General features: G+C 42.1%; 1 protein-coding gene across 4 annotated transcripts; it reads right to left on the bottom strand.

Annotated features, from left to right (window-relative positions):
• Window positions 1-630: 630 nt before the first annotated feature.
• On the bottom strand, window positions 631-17,616 carry inpp5l (inositol polyphosphate-5-phosphatase L). Of its 4 annotated transcripts, none has more exons than XM_027025033.2 (16): window positions 17,118-17,616; window positions 12,425-12,466; window positions 12,110-12,210; window positions 11,627-11,714; window positions 8,026-8,089; window positions 6,847-6,950; window positions 6,444-6,496; window positions 5,660-5,779; window positions 5,306-5,390; window positions 5,095-5,187; window positions 4,288-4,365; window positions 3,992-4,065; window positions 3,753-3,864; window positions 3,482-3,550; window positions 3,278-3,343; window positions 631-1,463 (listed from the first exon to the last, which is right to left on the bottom strand). In XM_027025033.2, the coding sequence occupies exons 1-15, from the start codon at window positions 17,175-17,177 to the stop codon at window positions 3,302-3,304; spliced, it is 1,185 nt and encodes a 394-aa protein (XP_026880834.1). In that variant the 5' UTR covers window positions 17,178-17,616; the 3' UTR covers window positions 631-1,463; window positions 3,278-3,301. The 4 variants fall into 4 exon arrangements, with proteins under 4 accessions (XP_026880834.1, XP_026880833.1, XP_026880832.1 ...); XM_027025032.2 differs by lacking the exon at window positions 631-1,463 and adding an exon at window positions 2,126-2,280; XM_027025031.2 differs by lacking the exon at window positions 631-1,463 and adding an exon at window positions 2,126-2,277 and having other exon boundaries at window positions 17,118-17,615.
• Window positions 17,617-19,069: the final 1,453 nt, after the last annotated feature.

Below are 19,069 nucleotides of genomic sequence, written 5' to 3'. Positions count from 1 at the left end.
TATCAATTACATTGTGTAAGACTGTAGTGTTTTATGTCTCTTTGTAAAATCAGTAATGGCCGATCAACATCATGGCCTCATATCGAAGTTCACAGTGTCGAGATGCCCTTGGGGGCCATGTATTATACTGATCACACCATGGATCAACTCCAGAAAGTCCATTATTGACAAATGGGCCGTGCAATTGAACCCTCACACTTAAATCATTGATTTTCGAACCAATTCGAGGAGCCCTGGATTTGCTGCTACTGGTGGTGGTGGTGAGGGGGTCATTCAAATTACATGGATAAAATCAATAACTTCTAGTCAAGTTGAACTAATGACTCCCTTGTCATATCTGTGTAATCGTTTTGCACCCACTTAAATGATAGTTAATGAATATTGATGGCCAGTGGGCCAAATTACTTTTGAAATAAAGAAACATCTGCCAGAGAGGGTAGAGAACACAGCACCACAGCTGGACTGCTTAAACCTGTGAGGTTAAGGATCCATGAAGCGACTGAGCAATTTTGAGCAAGCTGTAAAATGAAACAAAACAACAACAACAAAAATGTAAGCTATCAATTGTAGTCTTAATTACAAGTCCTAAAAGCCCAGCGATCCCAGTAACAGGGTAACCAGTGCATAAAACTGAAACAAATCACACTTTATAATGGGTAATTGCAAAGTAACATAATGGAATACATAGTAAGCGTCATTTGTGTGCATTATTTGTGGGACACTAACGTAACGTGCTTTTCCAACAGACCACTGACAAGTATTGAAGTACTGTGAAGTCAAATACTGAAGTGAGGTATTGAAGACTGTGTATTAAACATCTGTTATAAGCATCTGTGTGTGGGTGTCTCTGTATAGGTGTCTATATTTTGGTGGCTGAGCAACTACACATTTAAGAAGCAATATTACTCAGTAATCAGCTGACAAAGGATTCCATTCTATGTCAAAAAAGTTGCTTAATTCTAAGAAAAGTAATTCCTCACCTAATAAATCCTAGAGAATAACCAAGACGGTGGCTAAACTGACATTTCAGTTGCTCATCATGGCAACCGCAATTTGTTGTTTGTTTTCACTATGTCCTCAATCTTATACATAACCAAGACACATCAAAAAGATAAGATTTTGATTTTTTTTGACACTCAGGAGATGCAGGGTGTGTGCATATATCACACTGATATCTGAACAGCAAGTGAGTCCCTAAGTGTGGCAGTTGTTTTTAGCATTCGTTGCCACGCTCAAGCTCTAATTAAAAGTCTGAGGGCCCGTCAGCCTGGCCTGCTCTGGGCGGGATTTCCATATTTCACATAGCATGCGTGGCTTTCCAGTTCGTCCCGTGTGGTCACTGCACACAAATTCTATTGATCCAAAAAATGTCTGAGTTACGACGCCGCTGAGACACTGAGAACTATGTAATCCGTGAGGGCAGGTGCCAGGTCTCCAGGAGGCTTGAGAAAACACCAACAGGCCTGTGTGCAAGTACACACACACACACACAAACACAAACGTCCATGTGTGCACATGTACACACACACACACAGACAGACACATATATATGCATATTCGTGACATGTGAAGTGGGAGCGCATCACAACAGATGAAAGGTCCACACTGCACTTTTGAGTACGTCTGCTGAGCTCCTGGACATTCAGCTGCATTCTGAATATGACCAGAGACTAGAGTTCAGAGACCAGAGCCCAGAGACCAATCCAGAGACCAGAGTCCAGAGACCAGAGTCCAGAGTCCTCATTTCAGCTGGTGTGCGGTCCAAAGGACCTGAGGAAAATGCAGTGGTAGTGGAAGAGAGGGAGCATGTGCATGGGTCCGGCATGTGCATGGGTCCGGCATGTGCATGGGTCCGGCATGTGCATGGGTCCGGCATGTGCATGGGTCCGGCATGTGCATGGGTCGAGCATGCAACTACATACTGCAGGTTTCAAAAGACTGCCAGAGAAATGGACGAGGAAGGTGTTTTTGGACTGCCTTGAGAACTATAAAACAATAAAACGTGCAAAAGCATATCTCCAAGGAAAAACATTCCCTACTTCTGTGCGCTTGTGTGTATGCGTGTGTGTGTGTGTGTGTGTGTGTGTATGCGTGTGTGTGTGTGTGTGTGTGTGTATGCGTGTGTGTGTGCGTGCGTGTGTGTGTGTGTGTGTGTGTGTGTGTGTGTGTGTGTGTGTGTGTGTGTGCGCGCGCAGCCTGCGAGATCTTGTGTCACAGAAACAGCAGTCCTTTGGAGAGTCTCTAAAATCTCTTCTTTACCAGCATACACAGGCAAACCTGCTGGACACAGAAAATCCAGTTATCAGAGGATATTCCCACAGAACCAAATCTCTGAGAAAATGATGTGTGGTTGCCAATACATAGATCAGTGACAATTAATGGCTACATAAATAACTGACCTTACATCACCATAGAGCCGAATGAGGAAACCTCTGGTTTTAAATATGCTCCAGTGCTTTCTAATGGACCCATACCTTTAAGGCTAAGATCTTATCTTTCTTGTCAGTAGTGACACTATGTTTTACTCTAGCTCAAAGCAAGCTATTGTGAAATCCCAACAGGTATATTTGTATGATGTTCATGTATGATCCATGATTATATGGTTTCACAGTGAATAAGAAAGACCTCCCACCAAAGGGGAATAATTGAAGGAATTCTTCAGATTATTTTTAAGTTGCGCATGCTAGCCTTTTCTATTCAAACCTGATCGACCTCTTCAGGTCCTTCTCTTACTCTGACATAGCAGCCATATCAGAAGGCCTGTCTAGTCCCCTGAGAGCCACAACCTATAGAACACACATAAAACCGGCAGCCAAACACAAACACGGCCATAAAAATGCCAATAGAGGAAAAGAACCCAGGATATATCCCTGGCTGGACGCTACGGCTGTCTGTAATTAATGAACCTTGCCAACTTTACGGCACCTTGTTAGGTGCTGTTAACGCAGCAAATAGCAAAATGCAGAAGATCTAATAGACATGAATTTAGGGGTGTTGGAGAGAGGAAATATGTTTTATTACACACATGGGAGCCGCCCCGAGCCCTTCTCTGGCTCATAGACGAGCACTGGACTGGGGGACTTCATAGATAAAGAGAGGTGGGATATAGTTCCATACACACACATACACACACACACATACACACACATACACACACACATATACACACATACACACACACAATGAAAGGATGACCACGGCACAATTATTGTGAGAATGTAAGCAGACCCTTTCTTGTGAACAGAAGATTTGAATGAAATGAGAAGAAACTGCTCACCGTCTAATGGGTCTGTTTTTTGTGTCAGTGGGCAATGGCCTTCAGTGCAAAATACACGAACACAGGCTGGAACGACAAAGAAAAGTGTCTGGCTTGAGGAAACTTTTAAATACTTTCATGGTTAGATGTAGGTTTCCTATCCTGTGGAGTGCAGATATTATATAAAGACACTGATGTTAATTAATGTTTTTCATATTTGATTACCTTGTGGTCTCCCATACAGACATTCGGGCCCAGCGTGTTATAGACAACATTTCTATCTCCATCTTCTTTCTGCGAATGGCCAACAAATAATAAAAAAGACAGCAAACATCACAGAAAGTAAACCAAACAATTGTTCATTTGAGCTTAGGGAAGCTAACTACCAGCAAAAGCCAGTGGAATACACTGCCCTGCGCTCGGCGCTTCTCCGCCTCTATTACGTTTATTACTGCGCTAGCCGCGACTGACGGAGACGTCAGAGGAAGACACTTGCCGTCTGGATGAGGTCCCGCGCACTGTGGGACATGAGGATGCGGTCGCACCAGGATGGGCAGCGTGTGTTCATGTACTGAGTGGGTTTAGTGTAGTCTTCACTGTAGGGGTAACTGCAGCAAGACAAGACCATGTCACGGACGTATGCATCAAGCTCTCATTGGGAATGCCTCTTGGGAACGCTTAACGGTAGCAGTTATTGGGAGTTCTTTTTGCGGATTTTCGAAAGTGTCTGCTCACCTGGGGGGGAACAGGATCTCCTCTTCTGTGATGACGTCGTGGAACGCTGCTACCTCCTTGTCGTACTTTAGGAGCTGTGGATGGAGAGATGGGAATATCTAATGCTGGCAGTGTCATGTGGCAGGTCTGCAGGGAGTTTAGGCAGGAGAGTTTAAGCGCACGTTGCTTCGCTGGTTCGTTCACAGCGCTCTGGACTGCGCAGCGATGCTTAAACACATTGGACGAGCGCAAGCGGAAGGGGGCCGGCTACAGCCGGACACCCTTCCGCCCGGACGGACGGAGCGAGGAATGCTTACCTCTCTCCCGTTGTTCTCTCTGAAGTCTGCCTCGTGGAGGTAGGCAAATAGCTTAGTCTCTATGTGGAGAAGGACCTGCTGGTGGGAGGGAGGGAGAGAGAAGACAGAGGTTAATGTAGGGCATTTAAAGAACAAGCTGAGAGTCAGTCCACCTGGGCTGGCACGTACAATAAATTGCACCTCAGCAAGAGTAATCTTAATGCAGCCACGCATTTTCTCCACTGGCAAAAAGTCAATATCTTCTCCCCGGCCATAAATCTGGCTGGACAGAGTACTGGTTGTGTTTGGGAGAACACAGCGACAAGAAATGAATGGTGGAGCAGCGTGCAAACAGCAGAGATGGCACATTCTCACTCGCCTAGTGCTTGATGCTGCTAATGTCCCTCAGGTACAATGGTGGCTGCCTGCATGTATGCGCATGGGTTAAGACGGCTTATTAAATATTGACAACCACGCAGGCTGTTTTCTTACTGTCTTCTCTTTCTCGGAGAAAACTTGGGACATTCATGAAAACCTGAGATAGCCTTTTGGGTAGTTAGAATACATAACAGGATAATGAAATAATCTCTACAACCAAAATATTAGATATAAACATTCTGATTTAAGGCAGTAAATTGTTATTTACTCAATAATTGAAATAACCGAAAAATACAAATGCAAGACATAACAACATTTCCACATTTTCCTAATATTAATTTTATTTTCTAACTTGCCAAAATTAGATCAGCCTCCATTAACTGCTGCTTGTGAGCTCACATTTTTAGACCAGAAAACTGATCTGGGTACAGCATTAATTTACAGGCCCACCTTGTGGTCGTTGTCTTTCTTCTCATAGATGATTTTCTCCACCTCATTACTGCTGTCCTTCACTGTCTGCACTTCAGCAGATGTGGACAGGTTCTGAACACACACACAAAGAGAAAGGTGAAAATCTTAAATTGAGTTTGCCACTATGTATTCCCAGATAACTACAATGATTTCTTTCCTTTGTGTGTGTGTGAGAATGCGTGTAGCACACCTGTACAAGGCTTAGTGTGTCGAGGCGAAAGTTAAAATCTCCAAACAGGAAGAAAGGCAGAGTGCTATAGCAGCTGTCTGACACCCTGCAACAGAACAAAGACCCAATAAGTCAAGGGGAAACACCCAATGTTTCAAGAACCTGAACCCAATCAGTAACCACAGACGGAAGCACGCAGGACTCATTTCGTCAGGTCTGTGGTTCTTAAACTCAGTTCTTTCTAAGATTAGTGTGCCTGGTGTCTAAGACAAAAATAGTAGGGCTATAACATTTTTTCTAGAACTCTGTTTGTGTAAAGGGGTTCCTGTGTGAGGAGCACACTCTCGCGGACGTCTCGCTGGGCTAATGGCTCACCTGTTAATGACATAGCGAAGCGCTCTCTGCCGGTACGTGGAGTAGACAGACGGACTGGAGTTGCAAGCTATGAGGTTGGAAGCATCGTGAAAGAGGTGCACATTCACCAGGTCCAGGCCCCTACACACAACCACACACACAAATCAATCAGGAAAAGATGTTTTCCACAGCACACCACACTTTAGAATGGCCTTTCCAGATTGTCTTCTAACTAAACATGTGTAATAAAAAATAACATGAGGCATCATGTTCATTGCATGGGTGTACTTATACTGCAGTGTGTTGGTGCATGGATGTTTGCACATACGCCCCCGTGTGCGCGTGTCTGTTTGTCTATGTGTGTGCGTGTGTGTGTGTGTGTGTGTGTGTGTGTGTGGTGGTGATGGGGGGGGGTTGTGTACGTTAAGTCTCTATCTCGGCGCTGTCACTGTTTTAAGTCATTAGGGAGAGTGCAGCCCAGGTAACGTCCCAAACACACACGGTTGGTTTCTCAGCTACACAGACCAGCAGACGACCATTCACGTTCTCTGCACCTGCTGCCACACCCGCCATATTAATGCACATCTGATTGGCCCGTGCCCTGACTCACCTCTCCTTCATGGGAGCGGGGGGGTTTGAGGCACGAGGAACAGGGGTTATGCTCCGGATGCGTACACATGTGCACTCTTCATGCATATGCATATTGAAGCGTCGAAGACATGCAAAAACTACAGGGCTCTGTGTGCATGCGTATGTTGGGAGATTGCGGTATGTGTGCGTGTTTGTGTGTTTCATGTTGACATACTGGTTGTGAATAATCCACCGTGTCCTCATGTAGCCTTTTCGTGACCACTTGATCTAAAGGGTATTAAATAAACAAATAAAAGACATAAAAGATATGTAATGTAAAAATAGTATTTTCAAACGTATTTGACCTATTTTTCACTACTTCATCTGAGGCTAAACATTTTTAACTACTATTCACTTTACTCACAACTAGATCACTTACTTCCTAGTTTGGAAAGAAGATTAGTAATTTTTTTAGACTAACCAGTAAATAACTATTGATATGTTTAGCCAAACAACAGCAGGAAATCAGCATTTTGCAATCACATCATAATCGCAGTACAGCGTGGTATGATTATATTTCACATTTGGATGAAATTATCACCGTGTGACTCTCTAAAGAGAATTTCTGACACACTCACATCAGGCCAAAAATTCTTGGGGAATTTTTCTTTCTCCACGGTGGTGACTCCTTCCAGGGAGCCCATGTACTTATTCCGCCCTAAGACAGATTTAAACTCCTTTGCTATGAGACAAAGATAGAGAAGAGAGGATAAACAAGTGTGTGTGTGTGTGTGTGTGTCTGTGTGTGCGAGAGAGAGAGAGAGAGAGAGAGAGAGAGAGAGAGAGAGCGAGAGCGAGAGAGAGACAAAAAGAGAGAAAGTGACACATGCAAACACAAAATCAATATGCTAATGTTAGCCGCTCTCTTTCTCCCCAAAGCATGTGCAGGATCCATAGGACACACAAATTTGATGGGGAACCAAATTCGTCAGCACCCCTATCTATATGGCTCTTCTATTAGGCTGCTTTTTAAAAGCTTATTCATGAGACTGCGTGACTAGAATGTGCACACAGAAAACGCGACTTCTCCTTTGGACCTCCAGAGAGGCTGACAAAATGAAAGCCGAATTTTAATCTAAATCTAAGTGCTTTTAGGTGTGTGGCTCAGAGTAAGATGCTATAACATAAATAATATCTTAACGATAGTAGACCAGGGATGGCCGTGCATTTAAACCGATGCAGAAGAGAGAAGCTGTAGTCTAAGCTACTGAGCAAGTCCCATACGCGTGCATTTACTTATAGACAAGCAGGTTATAAATACACTCATCATCATAACGTCCAGATGAGGTTCATTAACATTAAATTACATAGGTTGTTTGAGCGAGTAAAATTATAAATGCAAAGGCAAATAGGTTTGACCCCTTCCCTCTTTCTGGTAATCGCTTGATAGGTTGCATTGTCTAATAACGACAATGCAACATGTTATTACTGATTTAAAAAAAAAACTCCGACACCCTGAAGTCTTTTGTGTTGGCCATTATTAGCTAAAAGATAAAGACTCGAAAGATATAAAAATGCTTTGTCAGTGTTCGACAGTTTCTATCAAATGTTTGCAAACCAAACGTCATGAACGGACGCCCGACGCCGTCTGGTTTACCCACGCGCTGCCGCGTGTCTCTCGGCTAAGCAGTTTAGAACAGTAACCTCGTGTTGACAGAGCTCACGAGGACATCGTAGCCGTGTTTGTCCACGTGATGGGAAGAACGGAAGATGCCTTCGGTTCAGTGAAGTCATACAATAGTTCAGTGACTTCTTACCACAGAAGTCGTATTGCTGTATGTTCTTCAGGGACTTGTGGATGAAGTACATACTGCCCAGAGCCTGCAGAGAGCCATTGAGAAAGGAAGATTACATTAGCATGCAAGTGCGACACAATAAAGCCCCTTGCAATATTCAGATTGGTTTTGATGTGGGTCAGTAATGTCTTCACGTTGTTATAGCGATTGGCATTCAATACACAGGGCAAAACTTTACTTGCACTCTCTGAGAAAAAAACTAGTTGTGGGAAGATGTTACAGAGCACATAACGTTCTGAAATATTTAAAACACAAATGTCCTGAATATAACAAGGTATAGTGAGCTTTTAGGGTAGTATATTACACACAAATAATCTCGTAGAGTTTAACCATGATGTCTTTGAAAACATGTATTTATTAATGAAAATTCATGTACAAGAAAAATATATCAACAAAGAGAACCTAAAACACCCATACACCGTAACAACTGCTTTTAATACACACACACACACACACACACACACACCCTTGGACAGAGAGGCAGTTGCTTTTAACACGACCCGGCAAGATCAATACAGACAGAAAATTAAAACAATCACACAGTGATTAAACACGGGAGGCCGCCGGCAGCCCAGCGTGGGCCCAAGAAAAATCGCCTGCCGTTCTGGGCCACTTCACACTGCGGCGCCAACACTTGACAAGCGCTTAAACACACTCGCACCCCCCACCCCCGATCGCTTACGGGCCTGCAGCTAGCATCTCGGACTGTGACGGAACGTTCCCCTGAGAAAGAAAGAAATCTTGCGCGTAAAGCAATGCTAGTTTAATATGACAGTGCTTTCAAGACCCGGCCTTGACGCTGGACATTACTGCAGGGAGTGAACCGGGAGCCAGGAGCCCGGTGATCACAGATTCCATTAGCGACGTTTCCTTCTGCCAAGACAACATGCCTCACCCAGAGCATTATGACAACAGAGACATCTTTACAGGGGAAGTCGAAGCTGTAAGTGGCGTCTGATAAAAGGCAGAACAACGCTTAAAATAAACAGCGGAAACTATTTAGGAACAGATCTCAGTTAGGTGTATGCTAACGAGAGAAATCACGTTCCAAGAGGATGACCGTGCCACGATTCCCTGTTAATAAATGTCAAGTGCATCATTAATGATCACACGCATTTACTTCCAGCGCAATTTATATGTACTGTAATGTTTATGGTGGAAATATACTGTGATGCGATGTTTAGGTTGTACCGTGTGCACAGTTACCCAAATAATCCAAATAAAAACTCTAGCTGTCTTCTAGCTACAAGTGGAATTATAATAATCCAAATAAAAATGCACCATTATTTTCCTGCTAAACTGTCGCGTTTACTGGAGGTCAGGGAATTGCATGGATAACTCGTGAAGTGTGATATGACCTAAAAATGGCATCATGATACGTTATGCTGAACCACTAAAGGTGATGTGTAAATCAGAAAATGCTATCTAAGACTTCGATCCTTTAGAGGTGATGGAAAGAAAAAGGCTCTGTCTCTACTCCCTAAAACAACCCTTTGTCATACACACACACACACCCACCCACCCACACACCCACACACACACACACACACTCCTAAGCAAGCTGTATCCCCATTCCACACATCTCTGCATTCTCATTTCTCTCATGCCATCTGTATTGATTTGTTATCAGTTTTCTAGAGGTTGTAGATCATCGCTTTGCTGGGCAGTAGTGTGTGTGTGTGTGTGTCTGTTTGTGTGTGTGTGTGTGTGTGTGTGTGTGTATGCAAAGAGAGTCCACCAGTACAAATGGTGTTTTGATAAAAAAAATCACTTGTAAGTCAATAAATTTTTATTAAACGCTGCACTGACCTGATTGATGAAGATAGGTGTTGAAGCTGAGAGTGTGCACAAGACTCTTTGTTGTGTGTGTGTGTGTGCACTTATATTTGAACTGCTGTACTTTTAGGGACCAAAATCTCTTTCAGATGATCATCACAAGTTTACATGCATTTATGTATTACATTTTTTATGGTTGTAGTAGTTATTAGAGTAAATAATATAATAAATATATTATACAAAACAGTAATAGAAAATGTGTGTGTGTGTGTGTGTGGGAGGGTAAGCGGTTGGTAACACAGCCACAGCTGTTTAACATTAACACCGTACGATCCTCACTTACACCCCCCCCCCCCCACTGTTTATTTATCATGTCCAGACTGACAGTCCTGATCAATAGTTTTAATCTGGACTTAAACGTATTGACTCGGCCCACTGCCTGGTCCCTCCCGCACATTAACCCACTCCATCAGGGAGTCTAACAAATGCACCAACACACATACACACACACACGTACACATGCACACACTCATATCACGCAAAAGGTCTATCACTCCTCACCTGGGTGGGCTTAAGGTTAATACCTTGTCACTCTCTCGAATATTAGTGTTTTTTTGTCTCTCACTGAAAGTGCTTCACCAGTTCTACAAAATGGTTCTTATACACTCTAATCTTGAGAAACATTCTGTGTTTGTACTAGTTGTCAGGACTGTTGCCATGTAAGACTCATACGTCAGTTTACCTTAAACACAGAACAAGTGAAAGAGCATCTGACTCCTACAACTCTCCTATGAGAAACGGTAAACTAAGCGTGAAGAGCCGCTCCATGTTCTGGCCACGTCCATGACCAGTTCTGTTTTTTTCAGTTTGTTTTCCCATTGACAAAGAAAGCAAGCTCAAAAAAGGCCATACAGGAAATGAGCTGTGGTCAGACTGACAGTTACTGATGATCTCAAATGAGCTAATGAGCGCAAACACAGGAAGCCTCACACTGAACCCTACTCCCTCTGGTGGGCACAGGGAAGAATGTCCAGTTCATGAATAACAGTTGCCTTCAGTTTAGATGTCTGGATGAGAAGACAGACCCAAACACACACACAGACACACACACACACACACACACACACACACACACAAGAACGCACGCACACGTACACTTGCATCCACCACACACAGAAGAGAAGTGAACTAAACTTATCTACAACTGGAGCTAAACTTTAAGATTTAAAATTTAAGAAGTCTTTAATGTCACCATTTTGGTGTATAATGAAATTTGACTTGACTCTCGTCCATAAAGCAGGAATTCATCTACTAAGATTCCCACTAGATGGCTCAGACAGAGGTATTTTTTTTGTTGCCACATTGATGTTCACCCAGCCACTGCAACGCCACCACTGGCACAAACTGTCCTACACGTCTGTGTTTTTAGGAGCTGTTAACCCAGACTGGCACAAAAAACACCACCAAAACCAACAATACGAATGAAAAAAAACCATCTTGCAGTTAAAACAAACCTTGCAGCTAAAACAAGATGCAAACCTAATACTGTTGCACACAGAGGTCAGTAGCACCTGACTGCATTACACAGTATTGGTTTTGAAGCACTAAAGTGCTAAAAACAGGCCAACATGGCTAAAAATGTAAGACGTGCATGGCTCACTCACAGAAAACCCTCAACTGTTTTCAGAATTTGTGCGCCACCTTGTGGTAACAACCTGCAACTGAATGGAGATATAAACTGGTGCTGATACAGCTGATAACTAATATGGTCAAAGGGCACGCTCACCGTGAAGTTGTCTTCTGCCTTGAAATGGCTGTCTACATAGATAGACACTCTGTCAAAGTCCTTCATTTCTGAGCTGGTCTCGATTGTCCTGCAGTGGAAAAGGTCAGTGTGTGTGTGTGTGTGTGTGTGTGTGTGTGTGTGTGTGTGTGTGTGTGTGTGAAGGGGATACACATAATTTATCAGCCTGGTAAAATGTCCCAAAAAATGGTCTCTGAACGGCAGCTTGGCTGCAAGAGACCCCAGCTAGTCTAGCAGTCATGAGTTTGACTGCAGCCGAACACATCCGCAACCAAAATCACCCTTGAACCCGTAACCGCAGGTTGCCTAGGAACGAAAGAAGTGTCTGGCTTTGATCCCACTCTTTGGCTAAATAATGCGCATATAGGACAAACCTCCTCACTAAAGCACTACAGTTATCTGGAGTGACTGTAATCTAGTAGGCTTGATCATAGCCAGTTCCCAAAAGCACAGGGCAAAGCCTACCCAAAGAAGCTCTCTGCATGTGCCATGTTGACCATGTAGTCCTTCCCGCCCACCTCCTGGAAATGCAAGGCCATGAAGCAAGGCTTGTACCTGTGGACGGTCTGCCAGACAAACAAGGGAAGCTATGGCATTTGAAACAGCAACAACATGAAAAGAATTCAACGGCCCGTGTGTCTGTGTGCTTGGACGTTCGGTGGTACACCTGGCTGGCTATGACTGAACGTCTTGCTAGTCATACATGTCAGGACAAAGAAAATGAAACGAAAACAAAGCATAAAAACCGATATGTGAACGCTTGACTGCTGCCAGACTCACCGCAAAGAATTCCCGAAGCCAATCGCTCTGGATTTCACCAACCTAGGGAGAAGAGAATTCAAGTCCATCAGACGCCTGGTTCCATTCAAGGAAATAATGCAGGAATTGATTGGTACGTTAGTATGAGGCGTGATCGTCTCCGGTTAACTTTTAATCGACAGTCAACTGAAGGGCTGTATCACCATCGGAATACCCTCTCCTTCACTTGGGAAATGTTTTCATGAGGAAGGGAGTGTGGAAAATAGTATTGGAAAACTAGGCAGACAGCAAAACATTTACCTCATCAGCTTAAGGCACCTAGTTTTAGAACAGAACAGACAAAAAAGGTCTAAGTGCAATGCAATGTCTGATGCTTTTATTATGATTAGTAGCAGAAGTAGTATTACTGATGTTATTGATTGTAGTTTGGTCTTTAACAAGCGGTTTTTTGAGCACTGTATTTAAACTGTTTTTACATTCTGATAATTGTTACTTAAAAAATTGCACTGAGGAAAAAAGTGTACTAAATGTTTGCACTTCGCTCTGTAATCGGAGGATGAATCTCTCAGCATGAGATATTAACCAAACAGGAAACCAGTCCTTGCAGAGAGGGGTTGTGGAGAAAATATTTGATGGGGGATGTGAGACAGGAAGGGGGGCAGCTAATTCATGCAGACGGTCGCAAGAACATCAAATCAATAGCAGCAGCTTTAACAAACAAGATATGAACTATTAAAGTAACAGACACGCTTAACATGACATTAAGGCAGCTGAGCGCATTAGCCAAGGGCACAAATGCAGTGCATCATCCTGTTATATCAAAGTCAGTGGGGTGTTCCATTCAAATGAATGCTCCATTCATTAATAACTTAACAAGCTGTCAGTAAATAAAGTCTGAGCAAAGATCAGCAATAATTTGCAGTGTATAGAAACGTGTACCAAAGAGCATGGCTAACAGATGAGTACACAATCACACAGCAAAGGGAGAAGCCATTCAAAATACATGGCGAGAGAAAGCGTCCCGGTAACCTGGGCTTTGTCGAATGTTTACCAGACACTATCTTTGGATTTCAAGTCTCATCCATGTCACATCTCACGTAGCAGTCAACGCTAGAATACGCTCTGCAGTCTTAAGAGTGGAAGGCAGGTTCTGAACATGTGTGCAAACAAACACGAACATTCATAATGACATAAACTGTGCTTTGTAATGCACCCATCAATACTATCTCTGATCCATTGGTCTGAGAGATGGTATTTAGGAAGCTAGCATTTATTATGGCTATTAATATTGATCCAATAATGTTAATTTAATTTTCATTGCAGACAGTCAGTGAAATATGAAAAATGTATGACAATACAACGCTCAGTTCAGAAAGTTTCCACTCCCTTCTAACCAAGCGTTGCAAATGCTGAAAGAAAGCTACAGTATTTTCCTCTCGCATGCTAACTGATTTTACTGTCTTGTGATTTTGGTTTCTGTTCTATGTTTAAACATTCTACTTTTGTACTGTAAGAGTTCTACTTTCACCTCTTATGTTTTAGCACAGACGCTGAATCAAAGATATTCTTAATTTACATTTTTACAACCCGATATCCATTACACACACACACACACACACACACACACACACACACACACTCTTCTGAGATGACTTAAACCGTGTCTGAAACTGTACCCAGTAGATTATCTCCTATGTATAAAAATCTGGATCATTATTTAGAACACTTTTATATGGAAACTAATCTGTCACGGTAGTGAACGATTTGGACACTAGGTTATGCGTGTTAGCTCATTACTGGGCACCAGCAGACAGCATCTCATAATCAATCTGAATGTCATATCCCAATCCATTGTAACAACTTTGAGAACATGGCAGGTTCACAAGATAAGGGGCTGCACACAATTTTACAAAGCAATCATCCTTGTTAAACTGCGTGCTTCTTTCCTGAAAAAGGTGCCCCATCTCAGTTTGCAGGCAGTTTAATTTCACCATGGTTATATCAGTAAAAAGATTTTGAATCCAAAACTAATTGAACTGAAATGTATCAAATCTAGTTATAACTATAATTTCAATCTATGTGATTACAGAAAGAACTTCAAAAACTTGAAAGCATTTCATTTAACCTGTTACTTATATTTGTAACAGAACTGCGAGCTCCAAATATAAATGTGAATAGAATATAGATACATTTTCATCTAATTCCTGTTTTTAAGTTAAAAATATTCTAGCGAGAATGATTGCTACTGCAACAGTCATCACAGTTTAAAACAAGCAAAATGCTGTGGCTAACCAGCAGCTAATAAGACAAGAGTTATTCAAGTAAAACTCTTCAGGGTAACAACGGCTAACTAAACAGCAGGTGAGGTCTGTAGATTTTGTATGAAATTGTAATTTTTATAGAAATTGTCATTTTTTAGAAAGTTATCCTCTGACAAGTATCTCATACTAAGACGTCACATGACTTTACAGTATAATACTGCTAAATGCCATAATGAATTACGCAGACCTACTGCATGCTACTATGGGAAGTAGTATTCAATATACATACTAGTGCAGTATGCAGTATTTAGCAGTATGAACAGCATATCGAATATCTACTATATGCTAGTGTTAATCATTGAAGTTCCTCTTATCACAATTTATATTTGGGTAGGGAAAAATAGTCCTTGGTTAACGTGAAAATACCTGGGGCAGTGTCGACAGGACCTACCATATTAGCCTTTGCATAGGCTATTTGCATGGGTAGGAATTAGCACTGAACATGAGCATAATGACCTGCTGCGTGGGCAGGCCTTGCATTAAGCACCGCTGAAACAACCACAAAGCAACTTTCGCTGCCTATCATTGAAGCGTCTTCTCTCAGAGTGCAACACTGGTAAAGGGAATTCAGAGAGTTCCTTAGGTGAGGCACACAAAGCCTCAAATCTGGCAAGTTTGATTGGGCCATTGGTTTTCTTTTTATTTGGGGGAAGCGGGGGTGTTATTTTGGTTTGCTGCTGCTATGTGGCGGATGGCCACCAGGCAACGAGTGCCTTAGGGCATCCTGACCATTCCTAACTGGCAAGGACAGAGGAAAGGCTGACCAGCAGGAACTAGACTTAGTGATGGACGGACAGGTGAATGGACCAAACTGAATGAAGTCCAACAGAGCCAGATCACTGCATGTAGGAGCATTCTACCATGATATTCTGTCTTTAAAAAGCAGTCCATTTGGTTCACTCTGTCTTTAAAAAGCAGTTTGTGGGTTCATTCTGTCTTTAAAAAGCAGTTTGTGGGTTCATTCTCTCCTTAAAAAGCAGTCTATTGGTTCATTCTGTCCTTAAAAAGCAGTCTATTGGTTCATTCTGTCCTTAAAAAACGTAATACCGAGAGACAAAAAAAACTCCTGCAGGCCTATGTTACATTTTTCCCTCTGTGTAACACCATTTACAGTATGAAGCAAGCCCTTCAAAGCTCTTGGTACTTCAGACATTTGGGGTGGGAGAACCAAATAACAGATGCAACAGTCACACCACACCATAAACCATTTTTTTTTCTTCACCACAAGAGATATCAGGACTCAAGATAAGAGACTGAGGGCTGTCAGAGGATTCTTTACCAGCCTACTGTCAGCAGCTCTGAATCACAATCGGCAATGTGACTGGGAGTGAAAGGTGTCCGCCTGTTGCTTGATGTAGAACCAACGCCAAGCTCACCATAAGGTATTTTGTTTTATGTCTCTTTGTAACTTCAGACCAGCGTGCAGGACTAAACCATGTCAAAGGTTTACATTATCCCGTAGACCAGCGCATGAATTATTCTTTTTTTTTTCCCTCATAGGGATTCAAAACATCTGAGGGGAGCTCTCTTACTGACCTAATCAACATTCAGATAAGCTCGTTGTTTAACCACAAAAGAGCTCTCATAAACCACCACGCCAGCGTTTGTCAATATCGCTTTTTTCTCTGTAGTAAAAGTCTTTTTAAAAATCAAATTCGGGAGTTCGCGGTATAGCCTTTAAATGTTTCGCAACTGTCCGCCGATTTCCTGTTTTATTTGAATACACACACACGCCGGTTGCTCAAGGGTGATAGGGCGCTTCGGGTGTGAAACCCGACGTGCTCAACTCACAGCAAGCTCACGGCAGCTGGTTTGGGAAGGGAGAGGACGCTACTTTAGCCTGGGGACTCGGCGTGCAGAAGAGGCCCAGTGGAGCGAAGGGAGCCTTGCACAAGTCTGGCCCGTGTTCGCTGCTAGAGCAGGCTGACTGAAATAACCCGTCCAGCAGCGCAAGAACAACACAAAAAAGCGAGTTTGTTATGTCACTGGGATGTCGCAAACGTGTTACTTCTTGACGCTGAGCGCTAAAGAAACGGCTACTATGTAACATGTTGCATTTCAGCATAAGCAGCTTTGCAATGGCTGATATTTATTACGGAGAGCGATATACTCCAGTAAGAAATAATATATTTTAGATTTGGCGGACATTCAAGACAATTTTCTTCTTTTTTTTGCAATTGGGTTTCCAAGATGTCGTTTCATTGCCTTAATTACAGGTTGCCCTAAACGTTAGTCATCTTAAACACATGCAATTTTACTTGTGTCAGATACTATACGAAACGATAAAGCCATGCTTCTACTGAGCTAAATCTATAGAGCCGATGCATTAATGATGCATTACTAACAGTACGACCGTTCGCATATGCATTCATTCATTTTGTTAGGTTACTTACGTTGTCAAATAATGATCCGACATTTGCAGCGACTAGTAAAACGTCCGTGTGGCTCTCCATGGTAATATAATTCCAGAAACCGTCCGAAGAAAACGATTCTCACATGCGTGTTTCTTGAAGGTGCCCTGCTATGCGCAAAACCTTTCGTGAGCAGGACAGCTTAAAGCTGCGATTAGATCACCGTCTTAGCTCCGGTGCATAGTTCATACACGCCTCGTTCAAAGCGACAGGATTCATGGTGACTAACTGAAGTCGGTGCTGACTACAGACATCGTTGACTTTTTTTTTTAACTTGTCCACTGCGTCCACTTAAGAACCGGGAACAGTGGGATTTTCTTTTCTTGCGTTCACATCCATTGGACTAGATTCTAAGGTGCATTAACTCACTGACGAGACATCTGCATCGTTTGAATTCCTGCCCTCCGCTACTTCTTTGAGCGCTTTTTTTTTTTTTTTTGCGCTGTTGTGTTTCATGAAGTCTTTAGCTCCGCCCAGTGAACTCTACTGTACAACCTACAGTGCGATTTGCATGTGGCAATAATCCCAGCAAATCTGCAGCCTTCAGAACTGAAAATAATATATACCTTTATTCAGTCACCTGTAAGTGGTAATGTTTCTGTAATCTCAGTAAAATAGTAATGTAATCAAAAATATTAAATGCAATAGGTATTACAGTGTTATTGGCTCAGTATAACAGAAGTTAGTGTAATTGCAACAATAGGTTTATCAGAGTTCTGGACAACACTTGTTTTGTTTGCATTATTTCTGATGCTTTGACCAACAGTTATGTTCTTGTTTCAAGAATTCTTGTCCTGTAGGTCATAAAATCACATTTTATATTTAATATTGTTGATGTGTGAGTCATTGAATAAAAAGGTTAAATGGAATCTACACTTACACTTAATAATGCATTCATACAATGTATAATTATACAGTGTATATGCTGGTATTTACTGTCAGACTTTCCTCTGTGCTGCTAACATGCCTCAAATGAGATAAACACAATAACTTACAAGATAATATTTTTAGAGGTCATTCATTTTAGTTTGTCAGCATCTGCTTGGCAGAAAAGAAGTCAAAGAGGTGGATCATGGAAAGAAACTGAGCCAATTTAATACATTGGTTTCAAAAACCCTCTTAGCCTTTAAGTTTCAAACTTAGCTCTGTGGGTTGATTCCGATTAAAAATATGAAAGTTTCTAAATGTATGGAGGACACCGATCTCCAGTGTTGTGCTGTGCAGGGTGAGAATACTTAGCAGACAATTTAAGCATCTACATTTATCAGGTTGTTCTCTATTAGTATTGTGCTTCATTTATATTAACAAAACTGAGCAAGAAAGATAGATGAAAACATGAAAAGGCCTGCCCCTTAAGAAGGTTTAGTCATAGACATAATCAAATAAGTTTGGTAGTTAATGTGTCTGCCCAAAACACCCTCTTGAGTCATAAATCAATCTACATAAGGAAAACTGCCCATTTTGGGGAGACTCCCTCCTGCCTCTGCAAAATGTGTTTTTTATGTAGAACAAAGTATTACCATCAGCAAGAGTAGTGTTTCAAGGGCGCACACACGCGCGCACACACACACACACACACACACACACACACACACACACACACACACACACACTTATTGATAAACATGGAATTGTGCCAAATAATGAAATAATGCCTAACAAAAATGTACAGCTTTTAAAATGACAAACTCCATCACTCTGACATCTGTGTACCGAACACATCTCTAATGAAATCTGGAATGCTGCTGTTTTAATGACATGGATTCAATCCCCACATGAAAGGCATGAAACCTGTTTCTCATGAAGTCTTAGATTTTTCTTTTTCAATTAGCAGGTGAGACTAGGAATTGTTGTAGAGTGACATTTCAGATGCCATGTACAAGATGAACTTTATGCATCTGTATAATGTTCATGAACATTTACTAAAAATTACA

The sequence above is a fragment of the Electrophorus electricus genome, chromosome 18, assembly GCF_013358815.1.
Source record: "Electrophorus electricus isolate fEleEle1 chromosome 18, fEleEle1.pri, whole genome shotgun sequence".
NCBI lineage: Eukaryota > Metazoa > Chordata > Actinopteri > Gymnotiformes > Gymnotidae > Electrophorus > Electrophorus electricus.
Note: the sequence above shows the minus strand (reverse complement) of the source record. Positions and strands in the feature narration are given on the sequence as shown.

What these genes read in the sequence shown, in the direction of transcription:
- inpp5l (XM_027025033.2), bottom strand. Translation starts at nt 17,177, where the DNA reads ATGGAGAGCCACACGGACGTTTTACTAGTCGCTGCAAATGTCGGATCA. An exon ending in ACAGCAATACGACTTCTGTG is followed by an intron (nt 6,951 to 8,025) that starts GTAAGAAGTCAC and finishes TTTGTCTCATAG; the next exon opens with CAAAGGAGTTTAAATCTGTC. An exon ending in CGGTGGATTATTCACAACCA is followed by an intron (nt 5,780 to 6,443) that starts GTATGTCAACAT and finishes GGTTGTGTGTAG; the next exon opens with GGGCCTGGACCTGGTGAATG.